The following is a 21,033-nucleotide window of genomic DNA, read 5'->3' as shown; positions in this document are numbered from 1 at the left end:
GCTCGTGTATGGGATCTGAATGGGTTTGGAGAGATACGAACAGATTCAGGGTGCGAAGGCCACTTTTGGCCTTTGCAAAAGGGTCCAGCAGATTTTAACAGACTTGGGGATTAGCGTCCTAGATCTCTAAATAAAACTTAGGTGAGAAGTGGAAAATCTATTTCATTTCATTTATTTATGGTTGACTAAATCAAAAGTGGGGAAGTGGCTCTTAATGTTGCTAAAATGATTCTGGGGTTTGAGGATTTTTGTCAAGAAAGTTTAGAAAGAGAAGAAAAATACACTTTTAGACTTAGCAAACAGGCTAGAAATGGATTTGACAAGGGATGACAGGAAAGTTGAAATTGTAAGGAGTTAGTCAAGCATATATGTATATCAGAGAAATAGGCAGGTGCAGTGGAGCTGAAAAAAAAATCAAACTGAAAAATCAGACAATTGGAGTTAGAAGATAAAGAAAATGAAAGAAGAGCCAGGGCAGAAGATGAAGAAAGGGATCTGCAACAGTTTGAATTATGGTTACAAGTAGAGGAAAGACAAAAAGAAAACAGAGAGAAGAAAGGGAGAAAGAGTGAAATTTTCAATTTCGGAAGGTGCAAGTTAAACAGGATAGGTGACTTAAAATACTGGAAACGAAGGTAGAAGATGGGCTTAGCGAGGAGGAGAGTGATGATGAGCAGACCCATCATAGCCAAAGACCTGATAGGGACATACATAAATATATCAAAACATTACCAAAATTCAATGAAAATGATGTAGAAGCCCTTTTTCATTTCCTTTGAGAAATTAGCTAACCAGATATACCTGTATCAGAGATAACGGGAACCGCAGATGCTGGAGAATCCGAGATAACAAAGTGTGGAGCTGGATGAACACAGCAGGACAAGCAGCATCTTAGGAGCACCTTGCTGTGAAGCCTCTTCCAGGGAAGCCTAACCTGAAGTTACCCTCCTCCCTCGGGACAAACCTCAGGGGGTCTCTTTCCCACTGCAGCTCTCTTGTATTCACCTTCGATCCACCTCACCCTCTCTCCCTATTTATTTCAGAACCCTCTCCCCACCCGCTTTTCTGATGAAGGGTCTAGGCCCAAAACATCAGCTTTTGTGCTCTTAAGATGCTGCTTGGCCTGCTGTGTTCATCCAGCTCCACACTTTGTTAACCAGATATACTGGCCAGACAATGTGTAGGTAATGTTAATTCAGATCACATTGGTAGGTAGGGCTAATAACGTGTTTGCAGCACTGTCGGATGAGATGTCAAGACAATATGAAAAAGTAAAATTGGCTGTTGAGTGCCTATGAATTGGTACCAGAAGCATATAGATAATAGTTCAGAAATACAAGGAAGGAACCAGGTCAGACTTCAGTCAACTTTGAAAGAATTAAACATAGCAACTTGGATAGATGGGTGAGAATAATGAAGATAGAAAAGACATATGAAGATCTCAGAATTTATTCTGCTGCAGGAAATCACAGACTCACTTCTCGAAATGATAAGTCATCATGGTAATGAACAGAGCATTAAAACGGCAAGAACAGCTGCATAGATGGTGGAGGAATACGCATTGATGTGTAAATCAAAAGCTAGCTGCCGACAGCAATTTCATTCCATGAGGGATGGAAATAAGGAAAAAGGGTTATCCTTCTTTAAAAAAGGTAGATCATACTGGGAACAGCTTACTACATGAAAAATGAAACCCAAGAGGGTGAAAAAGACGTGGTGAAATACCTGTGGTAATAGAAGGAGACATATAAAGTCATAGTGCTGGTGGGTTAAGACAGGCACTGGCAACAAGGGTGTGGTAAAACAGGCTAAACCAGTGGGAAGAGTTGAGATAGTGAGGGAAATCCCAAGGAGTCAAGGAGCTACAAACGAGAGCTCGGCTGGGTAGTTAGCTGTGTACTAAGACAGTGCCCGATCTCTTCAAAGACTTAACCTCTGTGGGTCAGGTTCACTCAGGAAGAACAGGGGGAGAAGGTAAAAAAGTCAGGGGCAGCACAGTGGCTCAGTGGTTGGCAAAGCTGCCTCACAGTGCCAGGGACCTCGGTTTGATTCCAACCTCCAACGACTGTCGCACTCCTTCTGAAATGTTACCAAAGAGAGTGATAATCTGTGGAATAAATGGAGGCAGATTTAGCGTTGCCCTGTAAAATAAGGCTAGAAAGTGACAGCGGGAGTGATTGAAAGAGTGTCTATTCCAGGAATACATGTCGTTCTTGGAAGCAACTTCGCCAGATCAAAGGTCGGCGCAATGCTCGTTGTCGTGGAGGAACCGAAAGAAAACCAGCGAACTAAGTTTTTTTTAATTAATTTGGATTATGTAAGTGAGACTTATTTCTATTGGAAGTGCATACAATGAGAATTTTGTTTCATTGGGAAATAGTTAGAATTTAAAGGGGGGATTTTCAGTTTATTAATAGTTCTGTTAATATGTTCACTGTTAGACTTGGGTAAATAAATTATCACTTGTTGATTATAGACTGACTGTCAGTAGTTAATTTCATTTAACCTCCCCTTTATAACAGATTGGGAGGAGTGTGTGGTTATACTACTTTTCAGACTTGCCTTAACATATTAAGAGACGAGACAAACTTCTCTGGGTGTTTTGGTTTTAGTTATCAGAGGGAGGGTTGGGTGTCGACTTCAACTTCATAAACATCATCCTGAGTTCCTTCATTTTTGCTGAAGCATACCTAACAGTATCTAGACCAGATGGACTGCAGTGGTTCAAGGTGGCAGCTTACCACCATCTCATTAAGTGCAATTAGGGATGGGCAACTAACATTTGTCTTGCCAACAGCACAGTGATCCCATGAACGAACAAAACAAAAGTTCCCTTATCTTTCTCTGCTCCAAGAGAACAATGCAAATCTATTCACATAATTAAATTTCATCATTATTATTACCACTGTATATACAGTCAGCTCTGCACGTTTGTACGTGCTCAATTGTAAATCTGTCACAACACCTTTCAAGAGGTTTATGTTAGCAACCTCAGTTCCAAAGGTCCTACAGACCACAGTTACATAACTGTGGCAACTTCGTTGATTCTGTAAACAAGTGCAAGTAAAAACATTTTCAATGGCCTTTGCTCCAAGCAGATGTTACTTCACCCTTCTCAAGATTTCCCACAGGGTGTGGAATCTTAATTACAGCATTCATATCAGAATAAAACAGAAAACAGGTATGCATTATGTTGTCATGATACTGTTGAAAGTGTGCACTAGGAATCATGCCCAGCTATTCTATGAGTCATCACATATGTAAAATTGATCATGAATCACCGAGGTTAATTTGTCTAATATCAATTGCAATTTAGGACAAATAAAGCTCACATCAAGTTTCATGACTAAATAAACTAAAAAGTCATAGACAAACTTATCCTTCAATAGGTTGCAAAATGGATTTAATAATGACCACAATGAAAGTTTAAACAATATTTCATTTACTGCGTGCACACACACTATAGATTTCATCGCTCTACAGAAAACACAGGTATAAAAAGGAACAAATTAGAGTCCAAACCACAAGGGCGAATGAGGTTGCTTTCTCACATTTCCTTTGGTTTTTGGTGTTATCATTGTTGTTGACCTCAGAACAAATGATCCAATTTAGTAATTGGTAAGTTGGACCTAGATCTTAGAATTTCTCCTTCTTAGAATCTTGAGTGTTGATTTTTTTCATTCAGATGGTGAGAAAGACAGAGACCTATCTTTGTTTCTAGACTTTCTGGAGGTCTGTGTTCAATTCACTCTCTCAGTTCTGTGACAAGTTGCAACATATGCATCCAAAAGCTTTTGCCAAAAACTTTTGCCAGCCTGTCTCACGGAAGTAGCAAATTTAGCTTCTTCAAAAGCTACATAATTTTGTGCACAAATAAGTAGTTAAAACATACAACTTCACATTGGGCCTTTGCTCTGCAAATTAAAAACACCTTGTATTGTCACTGCAAGTGTCAAAACTTTAATTTTTACCAGTTTATATTCCAAAACATATGTAGTCATTACAATATTTATAAGGCAGCTTCGACGAAGGAATAGAAATCTTTTGAAAATCAGCAAAAACACCACTTTCTCAAACATGGCTCCAGCAGAAATCCCAAAAGGGGGATACCTATTAACTCCCATTCAACCAATAAGGCAATAAGATGATGGTTTTCTGAGCCCCTTAAAAGTAGTGCTGGCAGAGGAAAGCAAGGCATTATACATAGGATGCACCTTGAATTTTCCACCACCAGCTGAGTTGCACAGGAGGTTAAAGAATAGACTCTGAAAGTGAGATCAGTTATTCAATCTAATATGCTGGCCAAACGATGCAAAGCCTCTGATCTTTTCAATTCATCTCCAAACATTCTTCTACTCAGGTCTCTTCAATTAATTTACCTTGTATTACAAATAAATATTTAGAAAACCAAATGCTTAACAGTCAACAACCACATCCACAATGCAGAAGGTCACCAGAATTAATGACCATAATATTTAGTATGGGCTTTCAGGAATGCTTACTCCTTGTTTCCATTCTCAAATTTTCAACAAATTTTCTCCATTTATTTTGGTGTTCTTTCATTGAATTTGGGCATTACCGGGATGTCCAGCATTTCATGACAATCCCTAATGACCTCCGCACTGAGTGACATAGAACATAGAACAGTGCAGCACAGAACAGGCCCTTCAGCCCACAATGTTGTGCCGACCATTGATCCTCATGTATGCACCCTCAAATTTCTGTGACCATATGAATGTCCAGCAGTCTCTTAAATGACCCCAATGACCTTGCTTCCACAACTGCTGCTGGCAACGCATTCCATGCTCTCACAACTCTCTGCGTAAAGAACCTGCCTCTGACATCCCCTCTATACTTTCCACCAACCAGCTTAAAACTATGACCCCTCGTGTTAGCCATTTCTGCCCTGGGAAATAGTCTCTGGCTATCAACTCTATCTATGCCTCTCATTATCTTGTATACCTCAATTAGGTCCCCTCTCCTCCTCCTTTTCTCCAATGAAAAGAGACCGAGCTCAGTCAACCTCTCTTCATAAGATAAGCCCTCCAGTCCAGGCAGCATCCTGGTAAACCTCCTCTGAACCCTCTCCAAAGCATCCACATCTTTCCCATAATAGGGCGCCCAGAACTGGACGCAGTATTCCAAGTGCGGTCTAACCAAAGTTTTATAGAGCTGCAACAAGATCTCACGACTCTTAAACTCAATCCCCCTGTTAATGAAAGCCAAAACACCATATGCTTTCTTAACAACCCTGTCCACTTGGGTGGCCATTTTAAGGGATCTATGTATCTGCACACCAAGATCCCTCTGTTCCTCCACACTGCCAAGAATTCTATCCTTAATCCTGTACTCAGCTTTCAAATTCGACCTTCCGAAATGCATCACCTCGCATTTATACCTGTGAGGCAATTTCAGAGGGTAGCTAAGAGTCCATCGCATTGCTCATTATAGAGTCACATATAGAGCATAGAACAAGTGAATCATAAGAATAGGGTCTTTGGCCCATGATATTCTGCCGAACATGACATCAAATTAAATTCATCCCTCATTAAAAAAACAAAAGAACCACAGATGCTGTAAATTAGGAACAAAAACATTTCCATCACCCTCTGCAAGATGCTACCACCAGTCACATATTCCCTCCCCTCCCTTGTCTGCCTTCCACAAGGACCATTCTGGGCACCCTGGTCCACTCTTCCTTAACACCCAACACCTTCCCACAGCCCAACGGCACCTTCCTCTGCAACCAAAAAAAAATCTTTCTGAAGGGTCGTAGCCCCAAATGTCAGCTTTCCTGCTCCTTTGATGCTGCCTGGCCTGCTGTGCTCCCCCAGCTCCACATTGTGTTATTTGAGCAACCTGTTGCCTGCCACTTTAATTTACCAGCGTGTACCCCAGCCAATAGCTGTGTCTCACGCTTGCTGCAGTGTTCCAGGGCAGCTCAAAGCAAGCTGGAAGAACAACACCTCATTTTCCACTTGGGGGCTCTGCTGTCTTCCAGACTCATTATTGAGTTCAATAATTTTAGGACCTAAACTCTCCCACATCCTACCCCACTACCCCACACACCAGGTCTTGACATCACAGTTTTACACACTACCTATTGTTAGTCACTAACTGTTCCCATTAACAGCTATTCACGCTCCTTGTCAGATCATTATCAACTGCTTTGTTTATGCAACTGCTCTTCTCTCTCTTTGGGCTCTATCTTATCGTTTACTCCCCACCCCATCTCCTATTTTCTGCATATGAACCGATGTTTCCCAAGCTACCATCAGTTCGAAGGATGGGGAACTGGGCCTGAAATGTTAACTTTGATTTTTTTCTTCACAGATGCCACCAGACCTGCTGAGCTTTTCCAGGAACTTCTGTTTTTGTAAATTAATCCTTTCTGCCTGCTCTTGATCCACATCCCTCCATCCCTTGTAAATGCTAATCTAAAAAGTCCCTTAAATGCCCTACTGTATCTGCTTCTAGCACTATCCAACTACTGGCAGCATGTTGCAGACTCCTCCTACTCAGTGTAAAAAAAATCTTGACTCCTCACATATCCTTTGAAGTTTTCCACTCTCAACTTAAATGCATGTCCTCTAGCATTAGACATTTCAACATCGCCCTTGGTAACTGACTCTTCCACCTTGGGAAAAAGCTTCTGACTATCCACTCCGTCCATGCCCTTAATAATCTTGTAGACCTCTATCAGGTCTCCTCTTAATCTCTGTCGTTCCAGTGAGAACAACCCAAGTTTCTCCAACCTCTCCTCATAGCTAATGCCCTCCACACTAGGCAGCATCCTAGTAAATCTTTTCTGCACCCTCTCCAAAGCATTCACAACCTTCTGGTAGTGTGGTAACCCGAATTGAACACAATATTCCAAATGTAGCCTAACTAAGGTTCTATAAAGCTGCAACATTACCTGCCGATGTGTAAGTTCAATGCCTCGGCCAATGACGACAAGCATGCCATATGCGTTGTTGACTACCTTTTTCACCTGTGTTGGCACTTTGTGGCCTGTGTACCTGTATTCCAAGATCCCTCTGCCCATCAGTATTTTTAAGGGCTCTGCCATTTACTGTATATTTTCCATCTGGATTAGATCTTCCAAAATACATTACGTCACTTTTTTCAGATTAAATTCCATCTGCATCTCTCCACCCAAGTCACCAACCGAACTATATCCTGTTGTATCTTTTGATGGTCCTCATCGCCATCCGCAATTCCACCAACCTTTGTGTCATCGGCAAACTTATTAATTATACCAGTTACATTCTCCTCCAAATCATTTATATATATTACAAATAGCAAAGGTCCCAACACTGATCCCTGAGGAGCGCAATGAGTCACAGGCCTCCATTCAGAAATGCATCCTTCCACAGCTACCCTGTCTTCTATGGCCGAGCCAGTTTTTTAATCCACCTTGCAAGCTCACCTCAAAACCCATGCAACATTACCTTCTGTATCAGCCTGCCATGAGGGACCTTGACAAAGGCCTTACTGAAGTCCATGTTGACAACATCCACTGCCCTACCCTCAATCATCGTTGTCACTTCCTCAAAAAACTCAACCAAGTTAATAAGGCACAACCTCTCTTCACAAAACCATGTTACCTCTCACTAATGCATCCATCGATTTCCAGTAGGAGTAAATAGTGTCTTGAAGAATCCTCTCCAATAATTTCCCTATCACTGACGTAAGGCTCAATGGCCTATAATTAGCTGGACTATCCTTGCCACCTTTCTTAAACAAAGGAACAGCATTAGCTATTCTCCAATCCTCTGGGACCACCCCTCTAGCCAGTGAGGAAACAAAGATTTCCCTCAAGACCCCAGCAGTTTCCTCCCTTGCCTCTCTCAGTATTCTGGGGTATATCCTATCAGGCCCTGGGGACTTGTCTACCTTAATGTTTTTCAAGGCCACCAATACCTCCTCCCTTTTGATCGCAACATGACCCAAACTATTTACACACCCTTCCCCAGACTCATTATCACCAAGTCCTTCTCTATGGTGAATACTGATGCAAAGTACTCTTAATACCTCACCCATTTCCTCTGGCTCCAAACATATATTCCCTTCTGTCTTTGAGCAGGCCAACCCACTGCCTGGCTACCCTCTTGCTCTTTATATATATACACAAAAAGCCTTGGGATTTTCCTTAATCTTGTTGGCCAATGACTTTTCATGACACCTTTTAGCCCTCCTGACTCCTTGCTTAAGCTTCTTTCGACTTTCCTTATATTCCACCCTTGCTTCATGTGTTCCCAGCTTCCTCATCTTGATAAATGCTTCCTCTCTCTTTTTCATTAAGCTCCCAATATCTCTCATTATCCAAGGTTCCATAAACTTGCTAAACTTATCCTTTATCCTCAAAGGAATGTGTCAATCCTGAGTTCTGGGCAACTTTCACTTGAAAGCCTCCCAAATAATCATATGTTGGTTTGCCCTCAAACATCTGTCACCAATCTACATTCTTCAGTTCCTGCCTAATATTGTTATAATTAGCCTTACCCAAACTTAGCACCTTCGCCTGATAACTATACCAATCTTTATCCATCAATACCTTAAAGCTTACTGAAGTGTGATCACAGTTCCTGAGCTGCTCCCCTATTGAGACGTCAACCACCTGGCCATGCTCATTTCCCAATACTAAGTCCAGTATGGCGTCTTTCCTAGTTGGACTATCTACATACTGTTTCAAGAAGCCCTCCTGGATGCTCCTTACAAACTCTGCCCTATCTGAGTCCCAAGCACTAAGTGAGTCCCAGTCAACATATAGGAAGTTAAAAATCACTCATGACAACAACCCTGTTACTTTTACATCTTGATAAATTTTGCCTACATATCTGTTCTTCTATCTCCCACTGATTGTTGGGAGGCCTTTACTAAACCCCAAACATTGTGATTACACTTTTCCTATTCCTGAGCTCTACCCATATTGCCTTGCTGTATGAGTCATCCAAGGTGTCCTCCTGCAGCACAGCTGTAATATCCTCCTTAACAAGTTGTGCAACTCCCCACCCCTTTTATATCGCCCTCACTTGACAACAGCCCCTCCGCAAACCACCTTCTGGAAGCAGTGGCTGCATTGACGCAGATATTCCCATGTCAGCCTATCAGCGTCACCATTCTGCTGCCCTCTTCAAGGTACCTGTTCCAACACACTTTCAAGGGCAGTGATAATGGGAACTGCAGATGCTGGAGAATCCAAGATAACAAAGTGTGGAGCTGGATGAACATAGCAGGCCAAGCAGCATCTTAGGAGCACAAAAGCTGACGTTTTGGGCCTCAACCCTTACCCGAAACGTCAGCTTTTGTGCTCCTCAGATGCTGCTTGGCCTGCTGTGTTCATCCAGCTCCACACTTTGTTATCACTTTCAAGGGCAACCAGGTTCTGGCAATAAAATGTTGGCCCAGCTAACGATCCCTATATTCCACGAATGAATTTTAAAAAGGGGATTCACTTCAAAATTTCACGCTGAAATCCTTCAAAGTCACTTCGATCACCATCTAAATCAAAGAACAATTCTTGCAAATTGGCTGGTTAAACAATATCCGCGTACAAATCAGCCTTGGATTCATCAAGACAGTAATGTGGCATCAACAGTCTACAAACAACTGTCCTTGAACACATTGAGCACATCACATTTAGGATGCAAGCTTATTGTAGGCATCTATTGTAGACACAGACACAATTTTCCTAGTTAAGTGGTTTCCATACTTTTCACCTTTAGTAAACATTTATTTACCTTTCAGCCTATTGTTCACATCTTTCAGTTACTTTCTTTGCAGATTTTACTTACACACATCCAAGAACAACACGTAAACTACTAGGAATAACTGCCATGTCAGCGTTTGAAAATGTAGTCACTGATCAGAAATTGTCTATGTCCTGCAACTTGGGCAACAGAGGCGCTAACACTTTTTCCTCCCGATCACAAATTCCATAAGACCATAAGACATAGGAGTGGAAGTAAAGCCGTTCGGCCCATCAAGTCCACTCCGCTATTTAAATCATGGCTGATGGGCATTTCAACACCACTTCCCTGCACTCCCCCCGTAGCCCTTGATTCCTTGTGAGATCAAGAATTTGTCGATCTCTGCCTTGAAGGCATCCAACATCCCGGCCTTCACTGCATTCTGCGGCAATGAATTCCACAAGCCCACCACTTTCTGGCTGAAGAAATGTCGTCTCATTTCAGTTTTAAATTTACCCCCTCTAACTTTAAGGCTTTCCTCAGCCACCTCCCTCAGACCCTTTAGCTTTTCTAGCACTTTTTCTTTTGTAATGCCTACCATACTCAACTCTGCCCCCTGGCTCTCCCTAATTGTTGGCATACTACTCATGTCTTCCACTGTGAAGACTGACACAAAGTACTTATTAAGTTCTTCAGCTATTTCCTTATCTCCCATCACTAGCCTTCCAGCATCAATTCGGAGCGGCCCAATATCTACTTTTGCCTCTCATTTGTTTCTTATGTATTGAAAGAAGCTTTTACTATCATTTCTAATATTACTAGCTAGCCTACCTTCATATTTGATCCTCTCCTTCCTTATTGCTCTCTTTGTTATCCTCTGTCTGTTTTTGTAGCCTTCCCAGTGCTCTTGGCCACTTTATAGGCTGTCTCTTTTTCTTTGATATATTTCCTGACTTCCTTTGTCAGCCATTGCTGTCTAATCCCACCCCGGATAATCTCTCTTTTTTTTGGGGATGAACCTCTGTACTGTGTCCTCAATTACACCCAGAAACTCCTGCCATTGTTGGTCTACTGTCTTCCCCGCTAGGCTCTGCTTCCAGTCAATTTTTGTCAACTCCTCTCTCATGCCCCTGTACTTACCTTTATTTAACTGTAACACCATTACATCCGATTTTGCCTTCTCTCTTTCAAACTGCAGACTGAACTCCACCATATTATGATCGCTGCCTCCTAAGTGTTCCCTTACTTTAAGGTCTTTTATAAAGTCTGACTCATTACATAGCACTAAGTCCAGAATAGCCTGCTCCCTTGTGGGCTCCGTCACAAGCTGTTCCAAAAAGCCATCCTGCAAACATTCCATGAATTCTTTTTCTTTGGATCCACCGGCAACATTATTCACCCAATCCACCTGCATATTGAAGTCCCCCATGATCACCGTGACCTTGCCTTTCTGACATGCCCTATTTATTTCTCGGTGCATCTTGCGCCCCTGGTCCTGATCACTGTTAGGAGGTCTGTACATAACTCCCATTATAGTTTTTTTGCCTTTGTGGTTCCTCAATTCCACTCACACAGACTCCGCATTATCTGACCCTATGTCATTCAGTGCCGTAGATTTAATTCCATTCTTAACTAACAAGGCAACCCCACCCCCTCTGCCCACCTCCCTGTCTTTTCGATATGTTGTGAATCCTTGGATGTTTAACTGCCAGTCCTGAGCTCCCTGCAACCATGTCTCTGTGATGCCTACCACATCATAATCATTCAAGAGGATTTGTGCTGTTAATTCATCTACTTTGTTGCGAATACTACGAGCGTTTAGATAAAGTGTCTTAATGCTAGCTTTCTTATCATTATTAGAGAGGTTGGGAATCCCAAGGTGTCTTCAGCGACATTTCTGTAAGAATAAAAGAACTGAGTATGCTGTAAATCAGGAACCAAAACAAGGTTGCTGGAAAAGCTCAGCAGGTCTAGCAGCATCCGTGGAGGAGAAAACAGAGTCATCATTTCGGGTCCAGTGACCGTTCCTCAGAACTGGTGGTGGCTGGGAAAATGTTAGTTTATATGCATAAAAATAGGGAGGTGGGTGGGATAGGGAGTAAACGATAGGATAGAGCCCAAAGAGAGAGAAGGGCAGTTGGACAGACAAAGGCGACACCCTCCCAGCCTGATCGTTAGCAACTCCTATATTTTACAATCCTCTTCATCTATCCGGTCTTTCTTATGAACATGGGTGAAAACGCACTTCTGACATTTCTCTTTTCAAGAGAAGAACTCTCCTCATTTACCAAACAACTTTATGCTGCCTGCCATACGTGAATGACCTGGACCTTCCTCTGGCCAGTCATCATTAAGAATTACATTTTCAACATTACTGCTAATAATCCCATTTGTTTGCCGAGAGTTCACTGGTGTTTCATCCACATTTCCAATGTAGGCCAAGGTACACATTCTTTTCACATTATCAAATGAAATAAAAGTGAAATTTGATAATTTTATCAAGTTCAGTTTGGAGACTGAGTGTAGTTTCCTTTTTCTGATAAAGTCAGCCACGTAATAAATTTAGTGCATCACTAGACACTGGCCCTGAACTCTGAAAACTACCTTTAGTTAGTTCTCTGAGGGACAAGAGTTATACACTTTAATCCTCTGTACTTTTTTTTCCTCTCTAACTTCCTCTTGTTTTACAACGGAATCATGACAAGTCATGTGAGACTTGTTAGTTTTTGCAGATAGGTTGATGTTATTATGAGAAAAGTAAAGTAGATAGAAATCCAGTTTGAAATTAGGCTGAAATGATCATATTTTGGTTTTACTTTGGGATTAAATAAGATAATTTCTCACAAAGATTGTTAAGAAATATTGGAGATTTTGTTTTGTCATTAAAAACAGAAATTTATTACATGAGAGAAATAAAGATAAAACAGAATAAAAATCAAACTGTTGACAAATAACACAAGTTTAAAGATTTCAAAACACAACATAAAATCCTATTTTTCCCAAAAACACTTTTTTGCAGTACTCACAGCAGAGAGAATCTCTAAGTTTAATTTAGTTGTACCTTCAAAATCTCAGTCTGGAGAATCTAATGGCATCTTTCTGGAGCCTTCAAACAGACATCGGGGTTCTAGCTTTATCAGCTTTAAATAAACACTTCAGGATCACACTCAAACACTTCTGATCTGGAACAATTAGTAAATGTTCTCAGGTAGCCTTTTTCTTTAAGAAGAATCCAAACTATTTTCTCTTTTTTCAGCAGCAAATGTTTCCCTCCAAACATAAACCAAACAAGTCCAAAACTTTCAATCAGAAAGCTTAATGTACTGTTTTGCAAACTTTGTTTGCTTGTAAACTCTCCCGCCATAGTCAAAAATCTAAGGAATTTTTGACTATCTTTGAAATATTTCACATGAAATCACCATGGCTACAGATATATCTAGAAGTTATTCATTAAACCCCTTCAGGTACACAGAATAAACTCTCATGCTACTTTTTTGTTCAAAATTCAAAATTCTAAACTCAAAAATTAAAACATATATAAACTTTACATCACATTGCAATCTGTAGGATTTTACAGTCTTCTGTAATGTGGTTGTCTTTTCCTGGAAAAATTGAAATGTAAATGCTATCTATCCTGTCGATACAGTCTATCCTGGTGAGATAAATTTCACTCTCATTTTAACTTAGACTAGGATTGGGAGATATGTAGTTCTAAAAGTAGATGATTGGAATTTACTCCTCCTGTCCTACAGTTGAAGCAATAAGGCCAAAGACATAAGATAGAGGAGCATAATGAGGCCGTTCTGCCCATCAAGTCTGCTCTGCCATTCTATCACAATTGCTATATTTCTCAATCCTATTCTCCTGCCTTCTCTCTGTAACCTTTAATTCCCTTACCAATCAAGACCTATCTGTGTCTGCCTTAAATACACTCAAGGACTTGGCCTCCACCACCCTCTGTGGCGGTCAGTTCCTCAGCTTAACTACCCTCTCAGTTCTAAAAGCTTCAACCTAAGGCTCGATCGTCAGGTCCTAGTCTCTCTTATTCATGAGAAGATTTTCTCCATATCCACTCTATCCAGGTTTTTTTACTATTCTGCAAGTTTCAGTCAGATCCCCCCCATTCATCCTTCTAAATATCGAGTACAGACCCAGAGACCTCAACTGCTCCTCACATAACAGACCCTTCATCCCAGCAATCTTTCTTGTAAACTACCTCTGGACCTCTTTCAAGGTCAGCTTATCATAATAAAGGGCTTAGGAATTACATTGATTAAACTTTTCCTGAATGCAGTTTATAATTTCCCCTGTATTTCTGTTCATAATTTTTATCAATTAACCTGTCATTCCTTCTGTATCTACATAGACTTCTTTCTTCAACATAGAGTATGCAAGCCCATCCTACACTATAATGGCTAGAGCATAACTGAACATTCCTTCTTTCAATCAGGCAACTCAACGGGAGAAGAAAAAAGCGACAGATCAGTGTGCATATTTATTACTGTGTTAGATTAACAGGAAGCCAGTTAGCTCAGTTGGTCAAGAACATAATGCTGAATCACATGAAAAGCTCAAAGTTCAAACACCATTCTAGCTGAGGTGGTTCTTGGGGCCTACCTCCATGCCTTGCCCTGTGGTGATATCATGACACAAGCCAAGAATAGCAACCCCGGATAAAGTACAGCAAAGTGCAAAATCAGAAAAACACACTCTGTACGAATCATCCAAACATTTGCCCAGCTACCCTAATTTTTGGATCTTCCTTGTCTCTGGAGTTATATGGAAATAGCCAAAGTGGCCAGCAATGTGGTCCATTTCAACGTTATTCCTTCGGGTAGGTTTACTTGAAAAAATTCTGATCTTTCTAATCACCTACAGTTCAGATGTAGTCAAATAAGGAGGAGTCTGCACCAGAACTATACACATATTCAGCATGTTACTGTACCAAATACAGAATGACTAACTTTAAGAAAATTGGACACTGCAATAAAATACAAAAGAATTTTCTAATACATAAATTCTTTATATCCAGTTACATATACATCGTGTTCTATGTTTTCCTCTCCCTACACTAGTTATTACCTCATATATATTTTGGACAATCCACATTTCCTTTATTGTTAGAGTATGATTGCAGTGTACAGTCAGTAAATTATATTTCCACTCCACTGCCAATAGTTACAGTACATATTTTCAATCTCTAAGTATCACCGTAACGTTCCACTTTTAAGATATTATATTTTGTAAGGTACACACTCTGCATAGTGAACGATGATAGTACATATTCTCTAAGTTACACAGTTTGCGCGGTGTACGATTAGTTTAGTTTCTGTACTATTATAGTATGATTTCCGTGTCACTCATTAATTAAAAAATGAATTCAGCACGTTAAACTCTCTCCTCGTTAGAGACGACAACGAACATTCGGCATGTCTCACTGTCCTTTTATTTTTCAATCCTTGCAATGCATATTGCAAGTCTTACACTCTACTCTTCTTTGAAGTCGGGAGACACTGCCCCACTGACAGGTGCCTGTTCCCTTGGAAACGCGGCCCGCCGCCCTATCCCCGCACTCAGCCTCGCTCACCTTACGAACACTATCATTGCCTCGTAACTCGGTCTCCGCTCCGCTCTCCGTCATGCCAATCCAGCACTCGCGCGACAAAACTGTAGAGAGAAAAATAAAAGAAAATTCGCTCCAATCTATCGATCCAGGCGAGAGACGGAAGAAGAGCCCTCCAAACCCGGCGTAACCTGGATCTTCTCCACACCCTGCTGATGATCTCTCTGAGTTATCTTCCTCACGCCTCACCACGGCGACCACCTCCGCCACCGAGCCCCGCGCTCCCCGCCCCCACCCTCGGCGACCCGGTTTGACCGACATCGGCCGAAGCCAATCCCATGCTCAGTTACCCGAAGCACTGCACCCAGTGGCCAATCGTATGGGGCCGTTTGTGGGCGGGCCTATAAACCCCGCCCACCAAGCCAGGGAGTGACATCATTTAGTTAGAGAATTAAAGGGGACTCGTCTCCTCGAGAGTTCCTCAGCATGCGTGGATTTCGTGACTTTAAATATGTTGCAAATTGTGAGAACACAAAGTCACTGTAGATGTGTTAAATGAGGCGGGGAAAATAATGGCAGATGGCTGTAATGTAGGGAAATGTGAGTTGTTCATTATTTCCCGGGCAACAGAAAAGAGACATCCTTTATTCCAATGAAAAGAGACTGCGGAATGCCGTGGTACTGAGGAATCTGGATATCCTCGCACTGAATCACAAAATGTTAACATGCCAATACAGCTAGTCATTAAGAAGGCAAATTGAATTGACGACAGAAAATTCTGGGAATATTCGGCACCGTGTAAAGCAACGTTTGTGAATCGAAATAGTGTTGATATTCCAGCTTGCTAACTTTTCAACAGGAGTTGGAAATGTTGAAGATGCGATGAGTTTTGAGCAGAAAGCATGGATGATAAGGACAAAGGAAGGTCTGTAATTGAACAGTAGATAGGAGAAAAGAATAAAAACAGAAGTTGCTGGGAAAAGAGATAATGGGAACTGCAGATGCTGGAGAATTCCAAGATAATAAAATGTGAGGCTGGATGAACACAGCAGGCCAAGCAGCATCTCAGGAGCACAAAAGCTGACGTTTCGGGCCTAGACCCTTCATCAGAGAGGGGGATGGGGAGAGGGAACTGGAATAAATAGGGAGAGAGGGGGAGGCGGACCGAAGATGGAGAGTAAAGAAGATAGTTGGAGAGAGTATAGGTGGGGAGGTAGGGAGGGGATAGGTCAGTCCAGGGAAGACGGACAGGTCAAGGAGGTGGGATGAGGTTAGTAGGTAGATGGCAATGCGGCTTGGGATGGGAGGAAGGGATGGGTGAGAGGAAGAACCGGTTAGGGAGGCAGAGACAGGTTGGACTGGTTTTGGGATGCAGTGGGTGGGGGGGAAGAGCTGGGCTGGTTGTGTGGTGCAGTGGGGGGAGGGGACGAACTGGGCTGGTTTAGGGACGCAGTGGGGGAAGGGGAGATTTTGAAACTGGTGAAGTCCACATTGATACCATTAGGCTGCAGGGTTCCCAGGCGGAATATGAGTTGCTGTTCCTGCAGCCTTCGGGTGGCGTCATTGTGGCAGTGCAGGAGGCCCATGATGGACATGTCATCTAGAGAATGGGAGGGGGAGTGGAAATGGTTTGCGACTGGGAGGTGCAGTTGTTTGTTGCGAACTGAGCGGAGGTGTTCTGCAAAGCGGTCTCCAAGCCTCCGCTTGGTTTCCCCAATGTAGAGGAAGCCGCACCGGGCACAATGGATGCAGTATACCACATTGGCAGATGTGCAGGTGAACCTCTGCTTAATGTGGAATGTCATCTTGGGGCCTGGGATAGGGGTGAGGGAGGAGGTGTGGGGGCAAGTGTAGCATTTCCTGCGGTTGCAGGGGAAGGTGCCGGGTGTGATGGGGTTGGAGGGCAGTGTGGAGCGAACAAGGGAGTCACGGAGAGAGTGGTCTCTCCGGAAAGCAGACAGGGTTGGGGATGGAAAAATGTCTTGGGTGTGGGGTCGGATTGTAAATGGCGAAAGTGTCGGAGGATGATGCATTGTATCCGGAGGTTGGTAGGGTGGTGTGTGCGAACGAGGGGGATCCTCTTAGGGCGGTTGTGGCGGGGGCGGGGTGTGAGGGATGTGTTGCTGGCCTGGCAGCATCTGAGAAGAAAAAAAAATCAGTTAACGTACTGCGAAACGTCAACTGATTTTTTTCTTCACAGATGCTGCTAGACCAGCTGAGCTTTTGCAGCAACTTCTGTTTTTATTCCTGATTTACAGCAAGCGCAGTTCTCTCAGTTTTTATTTAGAAGATAGGAGAGTCAGAAGAGTTGAACCTCGGAGAATTTCGGCCACTTTCATTTTTGCCACAATAGGGAGTTTCTCTCCATGGAGATTATCTCCACTGTAGCAAAAATGAGAAAAATTGCTGAAAATCCAAATTCCTGTCCCTGAACATGGCATATCCACTTTCTTGGGAGTGGTTTGTGTTTTACACATCCATAATTCACAGAGGCAACTGGCCATTTCAGTCATAAGCTGCCTCCTCTCTAGTCAGATCTTCATAACCCAGGAATGTGAGACACCCAGTGTTCAGTATTGACCTGGGAAAGCAGACCTGAACTTTGTACATTTCATTGAATAGAACAAAAGAACAAAGAAAATTACAGCACAGGAACAGGCCCTTCAGCCTTCCAAGCCTGCCCCGATCCAGATTCTCTATATAAACCTGTCGCCTATTTTCCAAGGATCTGTATCCCTCTGCTCCCTGCCCATTAATGCATCTGTCTTGATACATCTTAAATGACCTCTACCACCTGCACTGGCAACGTGTTCCAGGCACGCACCACCCTCTGCGTAAAAAACTGTCCTCATATATCTCCCTTAAACGTTAGCCCTCTCACCTTGAAATCATGACCCCTCATAATAGAGTCCCCCACTCTGGGAAAAAGCTTCTTGCTATCCAGCCTGCCTATACCTCTCATGATTTTGTAGACCTCAATCAGGTTCCCCCCGCCCAACCTCTGTCTTTCTAATGTAAATGATCCTAATCTACTCAACTTCTCTTTATAGCTAGCACCCTCCATACTGGGCAACATCCTGGTGAACGTCCTCTGCACCCTCTGCAAAGCATCCATGTCCTTTTGGTAATGTGGCGACCAGAACTGTACACAGTATTTCAAATGTGGTTGAACCAAAGTCCTATACAACTGTAACATGACCTGCCAACTCTTGTACTCAATACCTCATCCGATGAATGAAAACATGCCGTATGCCTTCTTGACTACTTTATCGAACTGCATTGCCACCTTCAGGATACAATGGACCTGAAGACACAGATCTCTCAGTGTATCAATATTCCCCAGGGCTTTTCAATTTACTGTATAGTCGCTCTTGAATTGGACCTTCCAAAATGCATCACCTTGTATTTGCCTGGATTGAACTCCATCTGCCATTTCTCCACCCAACTCTCTGATGTACCGATATTCTGCTGCATTCTCTGACAGTCCCCTTCAGTATCTGCTACTCCACCAATCTTAGTATCATCTGCAAACTTGCTAATCAGGCCATCTATACCTTCCTCCAGATCATTTGTGTATATCACAAACAACAGTGGTTCCAACAGGGATCCCTGTGGAACACCACTGGTCACAATTCTCCATTTTGAGAAACTCCCTTCCACTACAACTCCCTGTTATCTGTTGCCCAGCCAGTTCTCTATCCATCTAGCTAGTACACCCTGCACCCCATGCAACTTCACTTTCTCCATCAGCCTACCATGGGGAGCCTTATCAAATGCCTTACTGAACTCCATGGATATGACATCTGCAGCGCTTCCCTCATCTGTCAACTTTGTCACTTCCTCAAAGAATGCTATCTAATTGGTAAGACATGACCTTCCCTGCACTAAACCGTGCTGCCTATCACTAATAAGCCCATTTTCTTCCAAATGTAAATAGATCCTATCCCACAGAATCTTCTCCAGCAGCTTTCCCACCACTGATGTCAGGCTCATCGGTCTATAATTACCTGGATTATCCTTGACCCCCTTCAACATTAGCAATTCTCCAGTCCTCTGTGACCTCACCTGTGCTCAAGGATGCTGCAAAGATATCTGTTAAAGCCCCAGCTATTCCCTCTCTTGCTTCTCTCAGAAACCTGGGATAGATCCCATCCGGACCTGGGGACTTGTCCACCCTAATGACTCAACACTTCTCCCTCCTTATGCTGACTTGACCTAAAGTTATCAAACATCTATCCCTAACTTCAACATCTGTCATGTCCGTCTCCTCAGTGAATACCAAAATAAAGTACTCAGTAAGAATCCCACTCATTTTCTCTGACTCCTTGCATAACTTCCCTCTTTTGTCCTTATATGGACTAAGCCTTTCTCTAGTAACCCTCTTGCTCCTTATGTATGAATAAAAGGCTTTGCGATCTTCCTTAATCTTGTTTGCTAAAGCTGATGGAAAGTAAGGTTCGCCTTTGAATATTGCCCATGACACATTGGAAGCAGTCAGGAATCATTTCAGGAAGATAAAGTGCCCCCTATGAAAGGGAAGATATCATTTGGGATTGCTAAAAGTGGGCATGAATACACAAAATAAATGCATATCCTCCAAATATTGAACTGAAGAGAATTGTTGACAGATTTGTTGAACTCAATTGTCAAAACCGTCAGAAGCAGCTGTCCATAAGACCTGTCCAAGGCATGGTCAAATGAATCTGTGAAGCTGACAGGATATTTAAACAGTCGTGTCCTTCAAAAATTTTAAATAAATGGCTGGACTGTTATAAAATCACTGCTTACTATTCCATTGTTTAAAAAGCCTGAAAGTTTTCATTACTCAACTAGAAATGTAGAACTGATTGAATAACCAGCTATAGTCATAGTAAGGTTCTTGGTTTCATTTATAGTTACTAATGTTTATAGCCTGTTTGAAATGATTCAATGTCTTCTGTCATAAGAGATTGTGCATTTGAATTAAATAGGTGTTGCCATTAGACATTAAGTAGCTGAAATAATATATATGTAGCAAATTTTTTTATTGAAGTGTGTATTTTTAAAATAGTGAAGTCACAATGGACATTTTAGGCAGAATCTTCCCAACTCCTGAACAATATAGGCAATTGCAAGCAGGTTGTGAGAACTGAGTATGATCAGCAGTAAGTAAATTCTCAATGTCAAAGAGTGAAGAGTTCCATTTTCTGACCGTGTGTTGAACAGTGAGACGAGATTTTTTCTACTGAGTGTTTTAGCACATGCATTAACATCTTCGCTGTTACATAACTAGTGTTGAGTTCTCCAACCCATCAGATAAAATGTAGTCAGTGCAAATCACAACATGAAAGTCACAACAGTAACATGGAAACCTCAGTTGACACTTGTTCCTCCATTCCACCATCAACAAGTCATTATCTATGGGCAGTAACCTCACACACCCCTCTGTCCAAGAGGATTTTGAGGTCCCAGTCAGGAACACAGGGTGTCAATTTTTCATCTATCTGGTACAGATAGACAGGATGGCTAAGAAGGTGTTTAGCACGCTTGCTCAGATCTTTGAATGTAGCAGTTGGAACATCATGTTGAGGTTGTATAGGACATTGGTGAAATCTCTTCTGGAGTAATGTTTCCAGTTCTGGTCACTCTATTATAGGAAGGATGTTATTAAAATGGAGGGGTTTCAGAAAATACTTACCAGGATGTTGCCAGGAATGGAGGGCTTGAGACATAAAAATAGACTGGAAAGACTGGGACTGTTTTCTACTAGAGCGAAGGGGTTGCGGGGTGACCTTATGG

At 42.2% G+C, this 21,033-nt stretch overlaps 1 protein-coding gene across 1 annotated transcript in view; it reads right to left on the bottom strand.

Moving 5' to 3' along the window:
• The window catches only part of rhpn1 (rhophilin, Rho GTPase binding protein 1), a 108,985-nt gene extending 93,457 nt beyond the window's left edge, over positions 1 to 15,528 (bottom strand). The window contains exon 1 of the mRNA XM_048529617.2: positions 15,280 to 15,528. Within this exon, the coding sequence (XP_048385574.2) occupies positions 15,280 to 15,333 (54 nt within the window). The 5' untranslated portion in view covers positions 15,334 to 15,528. The remainder of the gene's footprint in view (positions 1 to 15,279) is intronic.
• Between the last annotated feature and the right edge of the window lie 5,505 nt (positions 15,529 to 21,033).

Source organism: Stegostoma tigrinum, chromosome 5 (genome assembly GCF_030684315.1).
Source record: "Stegostoma tigrinum isolate sSteTig4 chromosome 5, sSteTig4.hap1, whole genome shotgun sequence".
NCBI classification, from domain to species: Eukaryota; Metazoa; Chordata; class Chondrichthyes; order Orectolobiformes; family Stegostomatidae; genus Stegostoma; species Stegostoma tigrinum.
The sequence above is the reverse complement of the archived record's forward strand: the minus strand, read 5'-3'. Positions and strand labels throughout refer to the sequence as shown.